General features: G+C 31.8%; 1 protein-coding gene across 1 annotated transcript; it reads right to left on the bottom strand.

Annotated features, from left to right (window-relative positions):
- Positions 1-3,344: 3,344 nt before the first annotated feature.
- On the bottom strand, positions 3,345-23,383 carry LOC6642083 (RNA pseudouridylate synthase domain-containing protein 2). The gene is made up of 11 exons (XM_023175594.2): positions 23,189-23,383; positions 16,166-17,102; positions 7,144-7,236; positions 6,890-6,977; positions 6,604-6,826; positions 5,788-5,875; positions 5,389-5,609; positions 5,136-5,326; positions 4,849-5,076; positions 4,451-4,779; positions 3,345-4,385 (listed from the first exon to the last, which is right to left on the bottom strand). The coding sequence occupies exons 2-11, from the start codon at positions 16,961-16,963 to the stop codon at positions 4,311-4,313; spliced, it is 2,334 nt and encodes a 777-aa protein (XP_023031362.1). The 5' UTR covers positions 16,964-17,102; positions 23,189-23,383; the 3' UTR covers positions 3,345-4,310.
- Positions 23,384-24,366: the final 983 nt, after the last annotated feature.

The following is a 24,366-nucleotide window of genomic DNA, read 5'->3' as shown; positions in this document are numbered from 1 at the left end:
CAAATCAACATTTTAAACATTCAGTCCTATAGCATATCAAAAATATATACAGTTGGACCCCGATTATCACAGCCATCACAGGAAATCAAAAAACCCGGTAAATCGAGAGCAAAATTTCCACATACATATCTTTAAATCCATAAAAATATGTAATATGTACATACATAAACGCGTGTTTCTCATTGATTGTTAACTATAACGGGGAAGCCCCGAATTCGTTTTATTATTTAAGAAAAAAATGTTCGTTTTAAGTCGCGGATAATAGAGGTAATCACAGTTAGCAGTGACAATGGAACAAACTCAACTTGATCCCGGTTAATAGGGGTGTTCGGTTAATGGATTATCCGGGCTCCAACTGTACATAATTTAAATCCTTTTTTGGCATTCGTATCAACTAACAAGGCAGGATATTCAGAAAACATAAATTCCATACAAATTCTTCATTCAAATTTGTTATTAGACATTGAGTTTTTAATTAACACTTTCTATTTGATTTTTAGACGATACAACAGATATTGGGCACAACATTTTTGAAGTATTCCGAATTCTTAAGTACTTAGGAAATAATTTTTGAGAAGACGTTAAGTCAATATATTATATACATACCTTTAAGATTGGGAACCAATTATCAGAGAAATGTCTATATGAATTTGTCATGTCACGTTGATGAAGAATATTTAGATTTGTGTATACATATATACACTTTCAATGGCAAGGGTATAAAAATTTACACTAAAACACACACATATGTATATATGTACATACATATAAACATTGAAATGGGGGGAAAGTGAATGTAATGCAGCCCCACAGTAATATGGAAACTTTTTTCATTTCGTATGCCACTTCAACTTTTGAAACTAATATGTGAATTTATTAGTCGTACTATATTTATTAGGGCTAGGGATAAAACTAGCTAGTTAAATGTATATAAGTTTGTCGCTGAGCAAAAAGGTGTTGAACTTTTGCTCACATAAATTTACTTACAAAAAAAAGAAGCTAAAAATTTTGCACCTTCTATTTAATGGAAACTGTTGCCAAAAAATTCAAAAAACAAAATGGTATTTATAATAATATGTATACTTACTTGTTTGTGAAATATAAAACTTTTGTTGACATTATAAATTTTACAAAAATTCCTCTGTTCTTGGGGCTTATGCATAAGAAATATTATAAATATTATATGGTCATAAATCCTTGTGACTGGCACATGCCAACTAAAAATATCATAAGCTATAAACAGGTTAGAAAATGTATTTTATTGGACTGAATTTCTTTAAATTTTTTACTCAGATGCCAAAAGTGTTGCTTATGATTTTTCAAGTGCATTTTTGTATACAAAAATTTGTTTGTATTGAAATTTGAAAATGTTTAAAATTGTGAGGGCATACTAAGATCTTAAGAACCAAGACTCGAGAATAAATTAAAAAAGTTTAAACAAAATTCAGAAAATCATTCATCAAATTTATTTAAAATTTAATCAAAAGAGCGAAAAGCTTTAAAGGAAAACTTTAAATATTTCTATACAAAGTTTAAAAATATTCCTTGCTTAGTTTGGTTTTTTATCTTTTCTGTAATAAAACTTATCAACATTTTTTATTTCGGTTAATTCATACGTTCAAAATTAATAACTATTTTTAAAGGATCAGGTCTTTCCTAAAACAAATTTTTTTTCTACTCATATTCAGTTGGACTTTCCAAAATCAATTTACTTAAATGAAAAGTTATTGAATTTACTAACTTTCGGTTTTAAAACTCATTTGGAAAATATGATAACCAAACAAATTCAGTTCAATATAAATTGGCACACTCTTAATCAGTGTTGACCTTCTTTTGTATTTATTTTGGCCATGGCTGTGCCAAGATGTGGGTAATTTTGTAAATTTTCCTTTTAGTTTTTTTCCAATTTTTTTTTGGTACAAGTAAAATTAAAAATACATGGCACAAAATGAAACACGATAAATTCAAAAGTAATGTCCAGACAAGAACTTGGCAAACCTCATTGCAGGTAAGTGTACTGAATTATGCAATGCAATGTGTAATTAGAAGAGTGGGACAAAGAGATACAGCATAGTGAAGAGAGAGATGGCAATAAAAATTATACCACAATTCCATGTCGTCTGTGTGTGACGACTTTAATTACACCCTATACTAAAGAAGAAGTTTACTCTATCTTTTCACTCAGCAAAGTGAATACAATGTGACCCACCAGCAACTACTTAAGTTTTCCCTTAACACTGCAGTTGACTGTGGTCAGGTCACGTGCTAAATAAATTCTAGAGTTATGAGTTGGCGCTGAATTAACCACATAAAATTCCACTTTAACCATAAAGTGGCAGATTGCACTTAAACTATGGAACTTAATCCTTTTCAGTGTTGTCCTGAAAGTACACTGGACTTGAACATTTATCACCAAGAAGAAGATAGTAGAAAGCTGAAAGGGACCTCTTCTAGAGTTGTAAGAGTTACAGGAGATGTCTGTTCACTATCCTTTTGATTTCCGTAATTAAAAAGTTATTTTATTTTTTTTTTAATTGAGTACTTTAATATTTGAATAATTTCAATTTTTTTTTCTTATTTTAATTATTTAAAAGGGCAAAATACACTTTATTCTTTCAAAGATGCAATGAGACTTCTTAACTGGCCGACATTATTCCTACTCAATCTAGTCAGGTCTGGCTAAGCTTAGCTATTCCTCGCTGGTCTTACAAGAGATAGGCCTCCAGGACTTTAGGTTAAAATGGTTTTTTCGATCAAACTTTTTATAAATTTTTGAAACTCTTCTAAAATATTTACATAAGATTTTTGTAGACCTCCTTCCACAAGTCCCTAAGCCCAGGTTAACCCGCTTACTTAAATTCTTCCTTATTTCCAGTGACTTGAAAGGAAAATATCGAAACATTGGTATTTATTATTATTGAAAATTTCTTGTTAAACCTAAATCCTAAAAATTAGTTAAAGAAAATGCTTGGAAAGAAAGACCTGAAATTTCATAATGTTTTTTTGATTCAATAATAATATTTTTGTAAAGTATTCTGAAAAAAGTATATAAAGTATATTGAAAATTTGTAGGCTCTTTAAGATACTTATTGAAACTTTTTTAGTTATCCTCTACGCTGATTTGTGAAATAAAATGAAATGAAAATGACGAACCTCAAAGATAAAATCCTTAGAATAATTTCTTATAATAGAAGAAATATTTCAGATTGTGATCTAAAAATTTAGTGTCATATTCTCAAAAGATATATACAAACATTTTATCACTGAAAGAGATGTCTTCCTTTTAAAAAAAGATAAACTTTAATACATTTTTTTAGAAACATTTGTAAAATTTTTATTCAATTTACTATGTTATATTGCTTTATGCTTATAAATAGTTGATATACACATATACATGTACATATGTATGTATAAAATGGTCAATGCAACATTTTGTAATAATCTTATAGTGCCTTTCACCCGATTACACACTAAGTACATATAATTGCATTTTGCCATTGTGATCAATATAATGTGTGTATGTATGTATGTATAAATGTATCTAAACTTTTTATATTGAACGTTTTGAAGTTGCATGTCTTTTCAGCTCTTATTGTACAATATTTGATTGGTTGTTTTGGTTTAGTTTTGGGTTGGTCCTGACCTTGTAGTAGTTTATTTTGAAATGCTTTATTATTATTATTATTATTAATCGTATATTAAATACCTTAGTTTGTTGTATTTGTTTTGTTTATAATTCCAAGTCATAAAAATACAAAACATACTGAAATGTTCATTCAATTTTTTTTTGTTTTAGTATATGTATTTTAGATCCCCATCGTAAAGGCACAATTTTCTATGATATTTAGAATTTTCATTGACTTAGAATATATGTATGTATATATTTTAAGAAGTTTTGGTCAGTTTTGTCTTCATTTCTAACTTGGTCGACTATTTATTGCATGTATGTCTTCTGGGCTCTATAATCGAGGTGTTGTCAACGTCTTAGGTATATGTAGGTATATAATATGAACAAAGGCCGATTTAGGCATGTTAAATGGGTGAAATTATTTCCCAAAAGGAGGCTATAGAAGAATTTGTGATGTTTTCAATGACATTTTTGGAATGTCCTCGAGTTTTTAACGAGAAACATTGTCTTTAACTATTCCAATTCCAATCCATGACTATTTGGGGCGCCATTTTATATCCATAAATCCGCCCTTGTATACATGTACGTATGAATTTGAAGTAACATTAGGAGTAAGGCCAGTTTTGCGGCAAGAAAGCTACATGTACTAGTATTTTTCTAATTTCTATTAACACGCTTAAGCTTAAGCTGATTCCACATCTTGCCAATCTGTGCGTCCCCAACTCGGCAATTCAGTTTCATACTCCCAGCCAGGACCCTGAAAAAGACAATATTCTCCAATCAGTTTCAGAATGGTGAAGACAAAAAGGACTTTTAACTTACCTTATATTTCCAGGCATGCAGATACATTACTAGATCCTTGGCCTTTGGATCACGATAGTGAACTTTACATTCATAACAATGCTTATCAATAGTTATTTTATCTGACTTCAAGCCCACATCAATGGAGTCTTCTACATTGTTGCAGTTATGAGATTCTGGTGAAATCGTATCATCCGATGTAGATGAATACTCTATTTGTGATCTGCTGGTATTGGGATGTTCCAGATGTTGCTTAACACTATTTGTTGTCTGTTGTTGTATACTCTCTGAACACGGTGGAGTAGTTTCACGAGAGTTAATACCCCCATCGTCGTCACTTTGATGTATGGCTAAAAGAAATAAATATATCCTTTACTCTCGCTCCTTTTTCTTGGCTCAATCTGTTTAAGGTAACCAACCTGATGTTTGATCACTGCTTAGACTCTCACGATCTGTTTCGTCTTTAGTATTCTTGAATAGTGATATATCGGAATCACAGTCAATGCCCAACCAATTTTCAGCATTATGTATATTAATGAGATCGCGTATTAACTCGTCATCCGTCTTGCCACCAATATCACCAGATCGTCCTTTTAATGGGCCAAATACCTCATGATTATACAGCGGATCATTCAGTATAGGATAGCCTGTGGACAATAATATTTATTACTTAACCAATTTCAATTTTTTATTAACTAGATCTTACCCAAATATTGCAAATGTACTCGTATCTGATGCATACGTCCAGTCAGTGGCTTACAAAGTACCACACTAGTTTTCCCATTCTGTGAGAGTTTTTGGAACGTTGTGGTACAATCCTTGCCTCTTGGTGAAACTTTGCAAACACCAATTTTATAGCTAACCACCTCAATGGGCTCTTTACACTCCACAATGCCACTAGAAAGTTAAAGAAGAAAGTTGTGAGTAAAGGATAATTATGGAGAGCCATTAAAACTTACTCTGGAAAAATTCCCTCAACTCGGCAGATATATTCTTTTTCCACTTGTCTATTGCGTATTTGTTGCTCCATTTGACGTGCCTTCTTGGGACTTCGTCCAAATAGCAATAGACCCGATGTCAGACGATCAAGTCGATGTATGGTACGTAGATTCTTGAGATTAAACTCTTTGGCAAGTATAAAGACTACAGTATTGTGTCTATACCGACCACATGGATGTACCTAAAGAGATGATAGAGAATTCAGATTGTAGCAGGAAACTTAAACATTTTCACCAATCATTTGTACAACAGAACAATTATGTATATATGTTTTACTCTCCATTTCAGAGGTTCTTTATAATATTATGTATGTGCATGGTTCTTAGAATTATTTTATGGCGGTCGTTAAAGCCACTTACGGGTATAGATGCCGGCTTATTTACAACCACAATGTCTTCGTCCATATGCACAATTGTGATTGGTTGACAAGTTACGGGTACTTCGTGTCTGTAAAGATATTTATGAATGCGCTCGTTAGTCAGATATAAAATAACATTAGGCGCTTTAAATGTCATTGTTACATATTTTCACTAAATTAATATATCACAATTTGATTTCAACTAACTACACAAACTTTGAAGTTACTAAATTAGTATGACAATCATTCATAATAGAGAAATGGATGGAATAGTGAACTCGAAGTTATCTAATTCTATCTAAAACTTTACAGTAGATTAATTATTAAGATGTATATATGTAGGTACATAATTATTGTAAAAATGCAAAGGTCATGAAATATATTGTACAAGGTGTAAAGTTCTCATAAATCATTTGTAAATTTTTATATGTTTCTGAAAGTTTTGAAAAGTTATAAATTCCAAAATGTTTATTATCACGAAACACTTAAATTTATGTTTAAAAATGATTTGAAAACGAAAACAGATCTATAAACATCAAATTAAATGAAGATACTTGAATTTTGACATCATTTTTATGGCTACGACAAATAATATAATAATAATTAAAATGCAATGAAACATTAAATGAAACTTAAACGAAATATGATATTATATATGTTGAAACTGAGAAAAAATGTTCTAATGTTCTTAGAATCTTTATATCTCAAATTGTTTATACTTCTTTTAAACTTGAATTTTTAGTTTAATGTTATGCTTAGTTTACAGTGGTTAGTAATAAATTATTTAAAACAATATTTATGTAATTATGGACATTACCTGTGTACAATATTAGCTAGCAAATCATTATGCTTTAACCGATAGTCAATGGGAACTTTTTCAAAATTAACGGTCAAAGTGCCTGTCTGTATGCAACGTTCATATTCCTCAGCCGGATGAGCCCGAAATTCTCTTGAAAATATGTCAAGGATTTTCTCGCCAACCCAGCGCCCCTTTGTAAAGGTTGTAAAAGTAAAATAATACGGATAGACTTTTCGAAGACCTGTCAATATTAAATTATTATATTACTATAACAATTTATGGCAAATAACTAAGGTTAACTTGCCATTTTCCATGTAATAGGAAGTCTCTTGATATCGTTCATCGGTGAATCCCGGTCTTTTAGCTTTCAAGGCTTTAGTTTCAAGTTTAGCCTAAAAGAAATAAAGTTGTTATTTTGTTGATATTTTAATTTATATTGTGGAGTGGAATACTTCTGGTTCATTAGCCAGTAATTAATATTAGTTATTATCAATTCCTAATATTTTTAGTGACTAGAAATTATGAAAGTTTGTTTCCATTAACCTTTTATTTTATTACCTTTTTCAGATCCTTTAGCTGATCACTGTCCTCAGTTTTACGTTTCTCTGGTACTTTTAATTTCAATTTTTCTGCATCAATTGGTGATGTGAGCTAAAAATAAATGAAAACGAAAGAATGATAAATACATTATTACTAATGACTATAATTTTCTTTGTCATTAGAAAATCATCAAAGTAATAATTTTAGATTCTTTCCAGAGGGGTCGAATATAAAATACCCTAAGTAAACAAAAATTCCAAATATTTTAAATTTTATACTAGAAACAATAAATCTATATAGATTTATAGTCTATAGATAAATATAGTCTTTATGATGGTCTATTCGATCGTTTCCGATCTTAATCTTGATTGTTGTTCAATAAATATATATGTATATAAATTAAGTAAAATTCCTAAGCGATATATGGAGTTTTTCAAGTGTTTTTTTTTGTAGTTTTTGAACTCAAGAATGCAAAATACCTCATTATTGATAAAGTCTTGGAATTCCAGGAAGGTTTTTAAAGTTTTTTTATATTATATTATGTAATAGACAAGTAATATCAACAAGTAAGCTCTTTGTTTGTGATCTGTCCTTAAAACATTTGACATGCATATGAGTTTATTTTTGATTATTTAATTTGATTTGCATAGTTGGCGACATATATGTACGTTTATATATATCCCCCTCGAAAATCCGTTGTACTAACAATGGTGATCAAGATAATGTGGACAAATATATATATACATATACATGTATATATCTAAACTTGTAGAATGTAAATACATATGTATATGCATACATATATCGTTATGTATATATGTATATATGAGATAGGTATATACGGACGGATGGTGTCGCTACTGTTTGGGATCTGACTATTGGCTGGCTGGCGACTTTTGTCTGTGCTTTCGTTGGCATTGCGCCCAACTAATGATGGAAACATGCTGCATGCCTGCCTCCTATGCTTTTTAAAGAGACCGCGGACGGTGCGGGAGGGCCATAAGAACGGGCCACGGGAGATGAGATGAGATGACGACCGACGACCGTCGACCGTCGACAGTCGACACGGCCTGTCGGTCAATTTCCCTTGAGCAGCAATTTTACAGTTACAAAGCATCTCATATGTACATACTATACATATGTATATGTATATATTTAGGTAAGAATATACATATATACGATCGCACATATATTTTTTTGAGGTGCATTCTCATATTTACAAAAGATTCGGACGCATACACAAGCACAAAAGACGCACTCGAAAAGTCTCCGATTCTCTTTCTATAGTCTGTTTTAAATTTAGCCATGATATCATTATGAAGACTACAATACTATATGTACTAACAATAAGTAAATATATATACTTATACATAGGTATATAAAAGATCAACAAAAAAAAAACAACAAAATGAAGAACAAAAGAACAAAAAAAACGCATCTGGATGTTACATAATTAAGATGAGCAGATCACGTGAGGCCTTCCACTAAATCCATTACACACACACACACACACACAGACGTGAACTTGGAGTTTACTCTGGGTGTGTGTGTGGGTGTGATCGATTGATCAATTATAATTTGTATTACAAAAAATATGAATGATTTCATTCAACGCTTCCCACTCATGTTGTTGGCTCTACTCATCCGTGAGATGTGCATATAAACAGAATTGATAAATTAATTGAATCGTTCAGCAACGGAGACCTGTTGCCAGCGATCTTCGTGACACACACACACACGCACACAGACACATATACATGAAATAATCTATCTGTGTGCGTATGTGTGCATACAGTTTACCATAATATTTTCGTTCAGCTTAATTACTTAAGAAATGTACCAAACAAAATGCATTAAAATTCATCCATGCAAATTGTTTTTCAATAGCTTCAAAGAAAAATAAATTGCATTAATCTAATAGACGAATAGAAAACTTAAGAAATATCTTTTAAGAGTCATTCAGTTGTTTAAGCCCACTTACCCACTTGATTGTGAGTAATCCAATATATAATAGTTTTATATCAAATTACAAACATAACTCCTTTCACTTTTCTCACTGCACTCACAAGCGATCAATTTTGGTACTTGTCTTTGTCAAAAGGAAATAACAAAAAAGTTTATTTTGGTTATAACGAAGTTTTTATACCTTTTAGAAATATTTGAAAACGTTTTTTTAGAATTGTTTGCTTTAAATATAAACTTTAAAGAGTTCTTGAAACTTTTTGAAACTTTTCGAAATCTATTTAATTTTTTCCCTTTTTCTTACGTCAAACAAGTATACATTATTCAAAAACCCCTTCATGATTTAAGTTTAATATAAAAATATTTTTTTCATGCCTAAAATATGAAAGGAAATGTTAAGCTTCGGAAGTCGTCTTGAGCTTAGGATCAATTTTGAACAAATATTGTACACAATATTAGTCTTAATTTTCGTAAATAAAAAAAGCAATTTCTTATTGTACCCAAACATAATTAAACTTGAATTTCATAATGCATATATCTTAGTATTACTTATTATTGAAAAACGGTATAATACAGCAGGGAAGATCCTCGGAAACTTCTGCTCCTTTGGCGTGAGAAATGTATCCTTTCAGAATCTAATTAGACTAACAGTCAAAAAGCAACATGAAAGATTTCAAATGGTCTAAGGACAATATTATAATGGACTTTAAGATGTTTACTCTTCGGTATCAATTGACCTCACTTATGACTTCACTATTGACTTTGCATTCCACATGATAAACTTAATCTATAGTAAAACAATATTAGAAAAATGACATCAAATTGAATGACAACTTCTTACTTGAAGAGTTTAATATTTCTGGCATACAAATTTTTTTTAGTTTTGCTTAACCTGACACATTACTAAGGAGTTTTTTCATAATTCTTACTACATTTTTTAACATAAGGAAAATCTAAGTCGACTTTGCCAAAGGAAGCTTTATAGTTTCTTCTACAAACATTTTTGATCAATTGAGGTATTAAAAATTTGTGCCAATTTGGAGAAAAGTAAATAATATGTTCAGAAAGAGATGGTAACTAAAATCAAAATGTGTGTATCAAATTGGCTAAGAAACAAATGTATCTATATATATATATATTTATCATTTATGGCATAACAAATACTTCGTTTCCTTCATAACAAAGATCTGAACAATTTTATTTTACCCTCTTCTTAGATGTCTTCCCTTAACAATTTTTGTGGTTTTATTGGTTGCTTGAAGTTTGAATATAGTACAATGATTTTATATAGACACTGTATCTTAGAATTGTTATCCAAGAATATATGCATGAGCACATGCTTGTATATGTGTATATGTATGTTTGTAGTTACATATATCTATTCATAAGAATAAATGTATATATAGATATATGTATGCATATCTAACTATATAATGGCTAATTTTTTGATATTGTTCCAAGCGAATGCCGGCTGGTTGGGGCTGGCTTTGTACCAGGAATCATCAGCGTCAGCCTCAGCGTCAACGTCGACCCACCGACCGGGCCACCGCAATATTTATGGCTACACCCACACCAAGGCTGTTCGTTCCACAGCGACTACCTGTGGGAGCAGCAGACTGGGGAGGAGGAGGAGTGGGGATGGAGGAGGGAGCATCGTGATTTGAGGGGGACTAAAGTACAACAGCCATGCGACACACGCTTTCATCGACTGTTCGCCACTTTGGTTGGTTAGCGCGTTCGTCTTCTCATTCGCTTTGAGGTGCTATTAAATGAGACAGTGCCAGTGCCAGTGGCAGTGTCAGTGTATATATATATATATATTGCCGGAATGATTCTGGAAGCCAGCACGTGACTACTGCCCACAATTTTGTTAATTAACAATTTTCAAGAACATTCATAATAGAGTGTTAGTTTCTTTTATTTCCATCTTATTTATATTTAGTATTTTTTCTCTTTCTTTTGATGAGGAAAATCAATTTAAGAATGGGGCAAACAAAATTGTGAGATCACAAGAGTCCAGTTGATGTTGGTGTGTCTCTCTCGACGACGACCGCATTAATAGTAAAGTGCAATGCACTACTAGAAGCTGTCGCATGGCCAATACGGGTTAACAGGCTCAAGTTGGCTAATAACGGTTCCACTTATCAACTATGGTTAAATGATCTAAATTCCAGTTCTCAACTTGAGTACTAAGAAAGGAAAGTAGTTGCTACCGCTTATTTTTTTGGCTTTATGTTTTGCCACAACTTGTTAAGTCGAAGATGGCGCAATAAATTATTTCTAAACCAAATTAATTGTTAACAATAGTTAGGCTTGCATCATTTGAAGAAGCCACTGATACGTCTTTAATAAGTACAATATCTTTGGTTTAAGTTTCAGCTATTTTCATGGGCAAACACAAACAAACACACACACACTCACACACTACCAGTTGGAGAGCCCATAAATATGAAGCTATAACTGGTTGTCTGTGTAAATTACACTTATATGTATATTTGTATCTCTCTCTATATGTATGTATATTCGTATATATATGTTCATAATGAATGCTGTAAACAATAGACAAACATCGCGTGGCTACCTAACCAGCTAGTATAACCGAAACCTTGACCAACTCCAACTTAAATCGAGCCGCTTGTCCCTCTCTCCACCTCTCGCTGGCATCGAATTTCAAAATTAAGTCACTGCAAAAGCAAACCGAGCAATAAGCAACATCGGTAGCCATGCGGAAAATCTGAAAGGTCTCTTCAAGACCCTCATTTAGAAATCACAAGTATCCATAAGTACACAAAATATCTATAAAATCGTTTTGCAATTTTATATTGTATTTTGCAAATCGTTTAGAAAAAAATATTCACAGATTTCATATGACTATTTTTTTGGTTTAAATTGTTTTCAATTCGTAACCACTTCAATCAGTCAGTTCATGTTGCTTAATTTTAATTACTACACATACACATACATACATAAATATGTAGTAAAAGTGAATGTGTGGTAATATCAACGAAATAATTAGCCGCAGCCAGTTTTCATGATGCAGTGCCCCATTATTACCCATGCAGTCGTTAACTTAAATCATATATAAAAACTAAATAAAACAAAAAATCTTCAAAAGTCTGCCAAACTGACATAAAATCAAACACAATTGTTTTCAAACAAAACATACCTCAATTTTTTTTTCTAGATTCTGTTTTGGTTATAAACATATGGCTAAAATATTAGGTGTAAGTCCAAAGACTTTGATAAATGTCGAGTTGAGAATTATGTGCTAAGATTTTTATTTATTTATTTATTACAATTAGATACAATATAAAATATTATGTCTAATATATTTTTGGGCGCACTAGCTGCTGGCCTTCCACGCCTATTTTATTAGTTTTTGTTTGCATGCCTCTTTTAAATTGGCTTTAAATTTAGCCATAATATTGATTCTTAAAGATCTATCTGTCTATATTTGTATATTTGTATGTCGGTATTTATCAAAATCTGATTTGTGATATGCCAAAGTTTATATCTTTAAGCATAAAATTCACTTTTAATCTTTTTTTTCACGCACATCTGTTCAAAAATCACATGCAAAAGGTATCAAAATATTGAAATTTAAACAGCCAATAAAAACACACACATACAATCTATTTCCTCTTAGTTACAGCTTACTAGGACTTTAGTCTTCTTGCTCTTCTTTTCTATCTAATCCTTTCCCATACGAATAAGTCTCAAATGCATTTTACTTAACTGATTTTTAAATATCTTATAGTTGGACGTGTTGCTCAGATCAAAAACCAACTCAAATACAAATGTTTTGTGGCAACAACTTAAAAACTAACAATAAGAGAGAACCAACTAACTAAGAGAACTAAGAACTAACTTTGTATAGCAAAAGACAGAAGAGTCAAGAAAAACTAAAGAAATTTCTAATTGCAAATTATAACTTAAGCCTAATGATATGAGAAATGTTTAACTATAATCCAATTTTTATTGCAACTTATTAAAATTTATTAAATAGCTTAAAATATAAAATTATTGATGATAAGTGCCTTCATGTCCTATATCTATTCGTTTGTTTGTGCAAAGGTGAAACTAAATGCATATATCCCATGCAATTAATTTCATTTTCTAATTGTCAATGCCATCAGATGAAGGTGGAGTTTATTTAATTACGTAATTCTCTAAAGGAAGACCATTAATTAAATTCAACGTGTATTCAAGATACACACATTTATAACCATTTATGTACATATGTAGATACATATGGCTTATATACCTACTTATAAAAACGACAAACAAATCGATGAATGAAGCAAAGTTGCACATTGTCCAAGTGCTTTTCAACAACCAAATGAAAATCTAAAAATTCTATTTATTATCTTAAGTGTGTTGCTCAGACATCTGGTAATCTAGCAATTTAAGTTGATTCCCTCATCAACTTATTCCACGACTCAACAATCAAAGTCAATAGTTACATGAGCTCAAGCTAACTTAACTTTTGTATACTCTTTAGAATTTGTGATTTGAAATAATAGATTAATCAAATGATTTATTAAAATTTAAATAAATTCGAATTCGATGATACATTTTCTTGTAACTTCTTTTCCCCAGAAGAAAAGACAAGACCATTTATCAAAAGCTTCTCATACATTTTCTTATAACTTCTTTTCCCCATAAGAAAAACAAGAGCATTTATCGAAATTTTCTCATACATTTTCAAAGGGTTATATTATATAGCGATTATTTGATCTTTTAATTGATTAATGATGGCAATTTTTCGATAACAATAAATCATCACTCCAAACTCAATAATCGATTGTTGTTCTTAAATGTGTCATCACTAACTTAACGTTTGTAATTTCGATTATTGCTTAAGTTATTGTTTAAAAGCTAATTTCTAAATAAAATGGTATCAGATATTGAAATAATCTATAATATCCTAATGGACTTATAAGTAAGCCAAAACATCTTGAAAGAGGCATTTTCGATTCTTGAAGGCCGCTTTATACATATTTTGTCCAGAAGAATCATATGCAGTTTCAAAATCGCTGGAACAGAAAAATATTATAGCAAAACGGAGTCCATTCAAAAGCTACTAACAAAATTTAATTCCTAATTTTGATGATTTTTTAAGTACCGCCTCTATTTCTGTCCTCTATCCATCTATCATAATATTTCAAAAACCTGTTGATTTATGCAGCTATAAATCATTTTAGAAACATTTCCTAAATCGTATCTATTCCTGTATGTAAGTTCGAGACCAACTTGAACTTACTAATAATTTAAGTATCTAATTTTACTTGTCTTTCTTTAGTGTGTTTCATTCATCTATTCATAGTTAATATACAATTTTTCAACTTGTTGTGGAGTAGTGTATAAATGTTGAAGATTTTTCTTTGTGTGGGAAAAAATTAATGTACTTTATTTTTGTGTTTTTCTATTTAATCAAGCGCCGTGCCTACGTCTTTGTAAATACATAGATTGTACCTACTGATAGATCTATGTACATACAATATGCTTATACTTGAAGAGCTCGGGTCATTTCATAGCAAACACAACGGCTGTGTCTCACTTAGCTACTGACATCAATTGTGACTCGATGACCTTGGCGTATGTATGTACATACGTATAAGCAAGTGCTTCACCACTACCTGCAGGTGTTGGAATAACTATGTAAGGCTTATGACAATAAGTAGGTACATACAAGTGCCACATAAAGTACATACACGGCATGGGGATATGTACTTAGATTCCGTCATATCAAAGGGAAAAGACACTTGCCCCACCCTGAAAAGGAACTATGTAGCTTGAAAAGCGCTTTTGATATCTATCTATTTAGCCATGCCTAGCAACATTTGACTTTTCCGTAATACAATTAATGACTTCCCAAAAAAATGTCGGAAATCACGGCATTTTAACAAGTAGAAACCTTTTTTGCTAATGTTGAACATTTTCTTAACTATTTCAGTATATGTCCTATAATTTTTATGTTATTGACTCCTGAAAATTTTATTTGAAATAATTGAAGTATGACTGTTATTTTTACACAAATTGAAAATAAAAACATTTTCAAAAGTTGTTCATCAGAATATGCAAATTTATTTTCTCATATGCTCAATACTTAAATGAATAAGTTAATTAAACTTCACAGATAGGTTTAGTTACTTTAGAGAATTTATCTATCTATATCTATAAAAAAGAGAAAAAATGTATCTAAACAAATGTTGTTTTGACTTTTGTATAGCCTACAGCAAGTAAAAATGTTAACAAATTTTCTATTAAATGCCTTAATTGGCAATTATTTCTATGTCTCTCATTCTAAACAGGACACTTCAGCGCACCTATCGGCCATTTCAAGCTTTGTCAGTACAAAACACTTCATCATATTACTTTTATCTTCATTAAACTTTGTAGCATAATAAATTTGTCAAATTAAATTTACCTTTTCTACAGGGTTAAAAATACAGACTTTGAAGTAATAGTAAAGGAGACTAAGTTAGTTAAGTTAAGTCGAAATTATTTGCGACAGATTTAGTTCTTTCTGAAATATTCTCGATTTTCATAAAGTAATAAGTCTATCAATTTCTTCCAAATTTTAGTAGACCTGTGTTGCAAGTTTGATTACATAACTTTACTCCAATCCGAATGATAGAAGTTAAAATATAATTAACTATATCACTTAACGTATTATAACTGTGTTCGCCATATCATTATAACATCATATCGTATTATAGGAGCCGGTATCAAAAAAAGGTCTAGCTCTAATAGACTTCGATATTTTCAAAGTTTATTCTACTACCTTGCTTAACTTATCTGCTGATGCTTATAAGGAATATATTAAAAGGTGTCGCCAGTGCTTCTTTCTGTCTATTACATAATGATTATGACTTCAACCTCTTACCCCATGGCCACAAGGTTTACTGATTCCAAAGAGTATCGAACTTTCTGCAGATTATACAAAGGCTCTTTTGAATTTTGAGATTAAAGCTTATGCAATTTAAATAATAAAAGTCGCCCTGATTTTAATGCACTTTTCAGGTAACTACAATAGCTGGCAATTAACTTAAAAGAGAATTGAACAAGCACTTACCTTTCGATTAATCGGCAATGCGGTATTTGGCAACACTTTGATTGGTGTTAGACCAGCAGCAGCGGCGGCAGCGGCAGCTGCGGCGGGATTGTGGTTTCCCAGGTTGGCCATTACACCACTCAAACTGAGATTAATGGACGAGAGATGTTGAAGTTCTTGAGGCATGCAATTTAGCGACTGAACCAAAGCGCATGCTGGCTGTGATGGTCGCTGGACTACGCTGGGAACTGGCACCGGCACAGGCACTTGTGACGCCTGCTGCTGCAAAGCGGCATGCGGAGCAGCAGGTCCAGGTCCGGAGCCAGCGGATCCGGCTGAAGCAGCCACCGCCGCTGCCAACAGAGCCTGCTGATGGGCAACAGGAATTCCTCCAAATGCGGCAGCAGTCGGCGTATGCGTATGCGTGTGTCCAGCTGTGGCTGTGGCTCCCGGATAGTAGGCATTCAATGGCAAGGGGGAAAACATTTGATAGTTTGCCGCCTGAGTGGCATTAAGTAGGTGGTGAGGTGGTGGTGGTGCAAAACTGTAGGCCGAACCGATGGGAAAATGGGCACCCGCCCCAGCACTAGGATGCAATACTGGTTGCTGGAAATTCGCCGGCGGTGCTGCAGCCGTGTTTGGTGAATGCTGCTGTTGTTGCATCTGCGGATGGGCCGCGAATATGCCACCCGGTGGCGCTGCCTCACCCAATTTATCCGCAAAAGGCATGGTTAACAGCTTGTGCTGATGCTGGTGCTGTTGGGCCGCCAGTGACCATGGCAGATACCAAGCACACGATGCGGCTGAGTTTTGTTGCATTGTTTCTTAACTTTGTTTTGATATTTTATGTATTTTGACTTCTTTTTCTTCTCTTGTATGTGATATCACACTTTTAACTGGATTCACCTGAGCAATGTCTTTACTCACACTCTTACACCAACACACACAAAAACACACACTAGAAGAGAAACAAATGGGCATTAGGGGGGCATTTCGACTGTTATAATAAAAGTTTATTTTCAACACATTCATTTGTTTACATTTATCGCTCAAAGTCAAAGGAAACGATCAGTCCATAAAGCTTCCACATTAACTATACATATGTATGTATATGTAGATATATCTATGGGCATGTAAGATATCTTCCCTCAAACCCCCACCCCCAAATTCATTTGGCCAGCTATCACTTTCGACGCTTTTATCTAAAATTGAAAACCGAATTTACTTTGGCCGCCAAGCAGGTTGTATGTTTGCCTTAGCTGTTTACAAATTATTGCGATTCCATTTTCAATGCACTATGGGCTACTATGGGCCACATACCTATCACATTGAACGACCTTATATAATGGTCTCTTAGCCGACCTACACTTAGCCATCAAATGAAGGCCCTTCCGGCCATAGTGAAAGATGTAAAGTGCGCACTCTACCAATTCTCTAAACGAAACCCCCACAAAATTTCTCTTATTTTCCAATTTGCTACAAAAAAAAAACAAAAATGTTTATTTGATTAAGGCAGACTAGTTTTATAGTAAATATTTTGAAATTAAATACAAATATCTGAGAAGAAAAAAATCAGACTGTAAACGAAACAAGACTAAATTTTTAAACAAATTCAAATGGATTTTTAAACAATTTCGAAAGATTTTTTTCTGTTTAAGCACTTACTAAAAGAATTATAAAGCTATTCTATATAAATATATATATACGATATACATCTATAGTCTCTTAAAATGTAATTTTAGAAACAAATTGTAATCAAATTGATCGAATAGCTTTATGTACTATATATGGGCACTTTTCATTGATTGGAAATTTTCAATGTTAATCAACAATTTTATGATTTTTTAAATGCACTTTAAAAGCAAAACATTAAAATTTTATTATATAGAAGAGTTTAAAACTTTCGGACAATGCAAAGGCATGAAATTAAATACTTTGATATTTTGAATAACAAATTTTTCTAGTTTTCTTGCCAATTTCATAAATGCATTTTTATTGAAAGTTCTTTTCTAAAATCACAATAAATCATGAAATAAACCTAGTAAATGGGGAAATTGATCTTGGATATTGATATTTAATTTGTTTGAGTGTTAAAATATTCTCCGAGAATTCATCAATGAAAGGTCTTCTTATTCAGACAAGTCCCAAGATTCAGTTCTCGCATTTTATTGTAGTCTTTGCTTTCAAGATTTCCTTTAGATTCGTTTGTTTGTTTCAAGTTGTTTGTATGAATATTTAAAAAACTGCAATATTGAAAGATTTGTTTGAGAAAGTTGTCTTTATTTTAAGAATTAGGTTTTATCTTTACCAGAATGTGCTGTAAAACATTTCCGAATCTTCAAAGCTAAAACTAGTTGAGAATTACAACTAAATGAAGCAATCAAAGATTATTTAATAAGTTTGTTTTCATCACAAAATGAAAAGTTGATTTTTCCTATACCTTATATGTATCTTTTAACCCATTTTAACTGATTTAAAATAATTCTAAAAATAAAAGTGATACTTGTTTACTATTTGCAATACCTTCATTTGCTTAATTTTCGATTGTTCGATAGTTCCGTAAGGGCAGTTTGTATAACATTCTCTTGGGAAGTTATTTTTTTTAGTTGTGTTGTGTATTTTACCTAACAATTTAGTATACTGTGCGTTGATTATAAGCAATTATAACTTGGTATTTATGTGTGCATATGTATGCATATATCGCGATACAAAAAAAGGAACAACAACAACAACTATTGAACACCTATTGATTCAGACCTGTACGTTAATTTGTTGTTTCTGTTAGCAATGTAGCGTCAAAAAGCTACCTTTAATACCCCCATTGATACATACATATGTATGTACATCCACACAAACCTGAGTTTTTATGTACATATAAATATTTCTAGGTGGGTATATAAGCATTTACTTCTAATGTATTTAGATGTAGGCAGGTATGTAACAACCCAAAAACCGGTGTTGACAAAAGCTTTTGCACTTTTCATATTTTTCTTCTTGTTTTTTTTTTTTATCTACATTATTTCAAAATATTGTCTATCACCGGGCAGAGAAAATGGAGCAATGTGCAAGACAGCCGCTAAATATAGCGTAATGGATTTTAAATGGATATTCGAATGCGTGTATATTCCTTTGCTTAGCCCCCACATACAATTGACGTCTGACGTCTGATAGTCTTTACTATTCTATTCTATTTTTTTTTTTTTTTTGGTTGATGGACTATGTCGGCAAAGTAAACATGGAATGAGTATAATTCGTTTGAAAATATTGTTCTATGCATGCGGTCGCCTGTATTCAATTTGATTGAGATACAGATTGAGGCACGTACATACATATGCTAAAATCCGGGCAAGCATAGGTCTGGGACTCCTGACGAACAAACGTCAATATATCTACATATATATTTATATGTATTTGGCCAGAAAGATAGGCTCGTTGACGTGTTCTTTACACGCGACAGTAGCCTGTTCCTCTTGTTCTGATCTTTGCCAAAAAGACATGAAAAGATGACGCTGATCTAAGCAAAACAAAGATTATGCCATTGTGGAATGTGAATGCCGCCAACAAGAAGGAAAAAACTATAACGACACGAGGGAGCATTAGGAAAAAAACAAAACTGGGCATCAGAAAATACGTCACATATTTCGTTATGACATCGGCGGAAAGTGCTTCTGCTTCTTCTAATATTGAAACGAAGGAAACTCATTAGAATTATATCGCTCATGACACATAAAAAGGTGTCGGTGTTTGGATATCTATGAATCTAGACACATGTACATATATCTACATATATGTATGTATGTTTATCTATGCACATACACTCAAAGAAAAATCAATAAAAAGTACATTTACTTCACAAGGTATAAATTGAATTTTATCCCCCTTTTTTAATGCTATAATATTACTTTGTATATGCCGAACAGTTGTGGCCATTTGGAAACTTTTAATACCCATTTCCGATACTTCTAGGAATGAATATATGTAAATCTAATAACAATTTCGTATAAATTTCAATTGTTTTGCTTTTCAAACTCTTAGAAGCATGTAAGAATAGTTCTGAAGGGCAAAACTGTCAAAATACTTATAAGTAAGACAGTTCTAAGAACAAATTTGAGATGGCAATGTCAAATTATTTCCAATTTTCTATGTCTTTGAGAATCTTCTAAGGTATGGAAAATGGAAAATTTTACATTAAGTAAGAAAATTTTCTCCTGTCACTAGTTGAACCACAATTTGTGGATAATTCTAAGAAAAAATTGACTTATTTAAAAACTTTTAAGGTATGCAGCGTATTAGATGGTTTTTCTAGGAAACGAAATAATCCTTTCGAACCACATAGGTATAGTTATCTTGACATTTCTATATATACATATGTACATACATACGTATGACAGGGAAAAATAGTAATTCCTAAGGGAATTGAAAAGTATTGAAAGGTATTTTGAAGGGGATGTTTAAGTTATATTCCTTAAACATTAAAGACAATCCAATTCAATTAACAATTTACTTTATCTATCGATTGTTTAAATCGAAACTGAAAGCCTTTTATCAGCATTTATTTTTCGATTGTCTAGATATTAAAGTATAAAACATTAAGTATTTTAAATAATGAAAATACTTTTAAGAAAAATTGTAATGACAATTTTGTGAAAATTTCGATTCTGTGTCAGTTGTAAGTCTCAACTAGTTAGAACAGGCATAGAATAGTGTATATTTTAAACATAGAAACGAACTAATCTATTTGAAACCAACTAGAGATAGTTGTGAGTAAAATTTTAATGACAACTTCATTAAACTTTTAAATTAAGTAGCTTTCTGATAATCCTTTTTTCAGGCTCAATTGGGAATAGTTTCGAAAGGAAAACTAGGAAATTTTTTTCCAGTGTAAATACAAATGTTTAAATGTTTGTTTGTATGCACAATGTAGAGTTAATATACCGAGGAAACGTGGAGCTCACCACAGATCAAGACCATTCCCTGCACCACTGCAATTTTCACTCCCCTCACCCCCTTTTCTTTAAACGCATTTGTCCGCTGCTATCTTCTGCGACAATATGATTATATGTGTCTGTATGTGTGTTTGTATGTATGTATGGGTGTGGGTTGATGTATGGGACTGTGTGTGTTTGTCCGTGTGTGAACTTATTTACTTTTTTTTCGGGGGCTTTGTGCTAAAATAAGTCTAATGTATTACTAGGCTTTCTAGCGAATGAGAAATAGCCGAAAAAAATTATTTGAAATTTTTAGTTCTTCAATATCTACTATAAGAATGTAGAAACACATACATATGTACATATATATTTTGTATGTATGTATGTATGTATGTTGGTCTTTGCTCTACTCATGTTTTGTCATCGTTTCTCTTTTGTCTTGATGCCATTTTATCATTCAACTTTGCGTTCTGTTTTACGAGCGGTTTTAATAGATTTTTGCAAGCACAACGCTTACATAACTACATAACTATATTTATATATATTATGTATGAAAAGAAAAGGGAAAAACAAATTTTTTAAATAGAAACTTATGTATGTATATATGTATACCACGCGGACCACCGAGAAAACAGAAAAAAAAGAAATACTAAATGAAAATAACAAAAGAAAAAACACATGCCCATGGCGGCCTTAACCGCCGGAATTTATGATTCAAGTAAATAGGTTGGCATCAAACACCTTCTAAGATTTTCTATTTACTTCTGAAGTTTTCAAAAATAGTGCATTTCAAGAGTTGATATACATATATGTATGTATGTATGTACATATATCCATTCATTCGTGCGTGTTTTTGTAGAGAGTCAAAAAGAAATATTAAGTAACAACAGCTGCCACTGTAGAAGAGATAATTTAATGTCAAAGGTGTCAGTGCTTGTCGAACACTTTTGGCCTTAGAGTTTTGGTTGGGCCACAGAAAATTATTTACTTGAAATATTTCAAACGTCACATTTAACTAACTCATGCCAACAAATATGTCTGTTGTACAAAGAATTTCAATTTTCTAAAACAAAAACTATTTGCGTACGTAAAGAGTGGACCAAGTTTTGGGTTGTTGTGTCTCTCTATGTATGTATGTATGTGTGTCTCTTTGACATCTTTTGCCAAAATTCACAAACGACAAGAAAAGGAAACATTATCTTGAGGAGAAAATTTTTGGTTTGAAAACCTATACCCAAAATACCAATGTTGAATATATGTAGATACATATGGGTATGTAGATTTATGGTCATGTTAATCGTAATCAAAGAGACTTTATGCCCCTTAGAATAGGCAACAAACACTCTAACTCACACAGACACGCGTGTAAATCAAAGTAATGACTTTGATATTGCACCTAACGAATGATTATAACCAATTTCGTTTCTGTTTTGTTCTAATTGAAGAGCCACATAAATATTTGCTAGCCTTCTGGCCTCTTCTAAGGTCAGTCAGTCAGTCAGACAGATGTATGTATGTATGAGGAGAAAAACATTTTGTTTCACCATAAAATAGAACGATATAAACACAAATTGATTGGTTCGATAACATTCAAAGTGAAATAAAAGTGCGGGAATTTCTTCTCTTATTTTTCTCCTTTTTTTTTCTTTTTAGCTCTTGTCAAAGTTGTCAAAGCAATTGCAATTCAATACACGTACATAGCTGGATAATAGGAAACTTGTATAAGTATGTATATTGCCTCATGTCCTGCATATTAAATGGCATTAATTGAAAGGACCTGCATAAAAAACCAGCGTTTACTTTGGCTAAACTATCTGTTGAGTTTTTCTTTTTTGTTGGCTTCTATTTGCAAACCATGAATACTAAATGAATACTTTACAAATGAAATTGTATTCAAATTGATCCAATTCTAGTTAATGAGCAATCGTCATAAAATATTTGGATGAAACATTTCCTTGTCATTTGAGCAAAGTTTTTTTTTTTTGTTGTGAACAAAGTTTTAGTTGTTTTAACACCGCGCGAAAATCAATTCCAAAAAAAAGCAAAATCTTTTTTTTTTATTTTTTTCAATTAATTTTTGGCGTTGCATCCGCGCGCACTGACTCCCTCGCATTACCTTAAAAAAATCTAAGCCACAAAATTTGCTAGTCAATCATCACACAAACACTCGGACACACACACACACACACAGTGAGGGACACACACGGGGAGTCATTCAGCGTTGTTGTTGTTGTTGTTGTTTGTGTGGCACACCAAAACACTTTAAGGAAAGCGCTTTAAATTAATTGGAAAAACTATCCGCAGGTGTGTCATTACGCCATGAAAATCCGTTACAAACTGCCAGACAATGTTCAAAATTAACGGAATCCCCCCATGGCTCGCCAAAAACAAACCAAATGGACTCCAAACTTGTTGGCAAACAACAAGTTGGCTCATACACAGACGCACAGTGGTTCATTTTGATGAAAACTTGCTGTGACAAAAGCATTGAAAGGGCTTTATTTTTGATTTGATTTATAAAAGTGTTTTAATTTTATAAGTTTGTTTTTTCTTCTTTAAAACTACTTGTTCAATATTTTTACCTATAGGAACCTTATTTAGTACTTGTTTTTTATTTCAAGTTTAAATTTGCCGCAGTTTTTAAAGAAACTTTTTGATTGAACAATATAATTTTAGCTCTTAGAAGGAATAAATTTAAAATAAAAACGCATGGTAAATAAAGAAATTAATAATTTTTTTTCACGTTTTAAAAGACCTTTCTATACTTTTCCTAGCTTAAATTTCTTAAGGAAGTCAACTTGAAGATGACTTTACTTTGTTTGGCAAAACAATATAAAATTTTTACATAGAAAAATCATTTATTTGTCCTTAAAAATGTTAAAATTAGGATACACAATTTCTTAATTTACCTTTTTAAGTGAAAAATATTAAAATTCTTAAAAAAGTGGTTCAAAGTTAATCTACAAAAGAACATCATTAAAATATCAAATTTTTTACCAAAGAGATAAGCAGTTTAAGAGGGCATTTAAGTGTTTATTTCAGTACAGTTTATATGAAAATGTAAATTCTTTAAAATTCCAAATCGATTTAATATCTTAAACACTTAAAAAATTATTATTCGTACCACTGTGCATTGCTCTCCATTCCTGGTTATGTGGCAACATGTTTGATCAAACCAAATACGCACAACATTTTAAAATATGTTATATTTTCAAAATTATTACGAAATAGTCTTTTGATGTAGGTGAGAATAAGCGAAAGGTATGGTATATGGTCCATGTCCATTTAATAACT

This window comes from Drosophila willistoni (assembly GCF_018902025.1).
Source record: "Drosophila willistoni isolate 14030-0811.24 chromosome 2R unlocalized genomic scaffold, UCI_dwil_1.1 Seg167, whole genome shotgun sequence".
NCBI lineage: Eukaryota > Metazoa > Arthropoda > Insecta > Diptera > Drosophilidae > Drosophila > Drosophila willistoni.
Note: the sequence above shows the minus strand (reverse complement) of the source record. Positions and strands in the feature narration are given on the sequence as shown.

What these genes read in the sequence shown, in the direction of transcription:
- LOC6642083 (XM_023175594.2), bottom strand. Translation starts at nt 16,963, where the DNA reads ATGCAACAAAACTCAGCCGCATCGTGTGCTTGGTATCTGCCATGGTCA. An exon ending in AGTACATTTGCAATATTTGG is followed by an intron (nt 5,077 to 5,135) that starts GTAAGATCTAGT and finishes TATTGTCCACAG; the next exon opens with GCTATCCTATACTGAATGAT. An exon ending in AAGCAGTGATCAAACATCAG is followed by an intron (nt 4,780 to 4,848) that starts GTTGGTTACCTT and finishes TATTTCTTTTAG; the next exon opens with CCATACATCAAAGTGACGAC.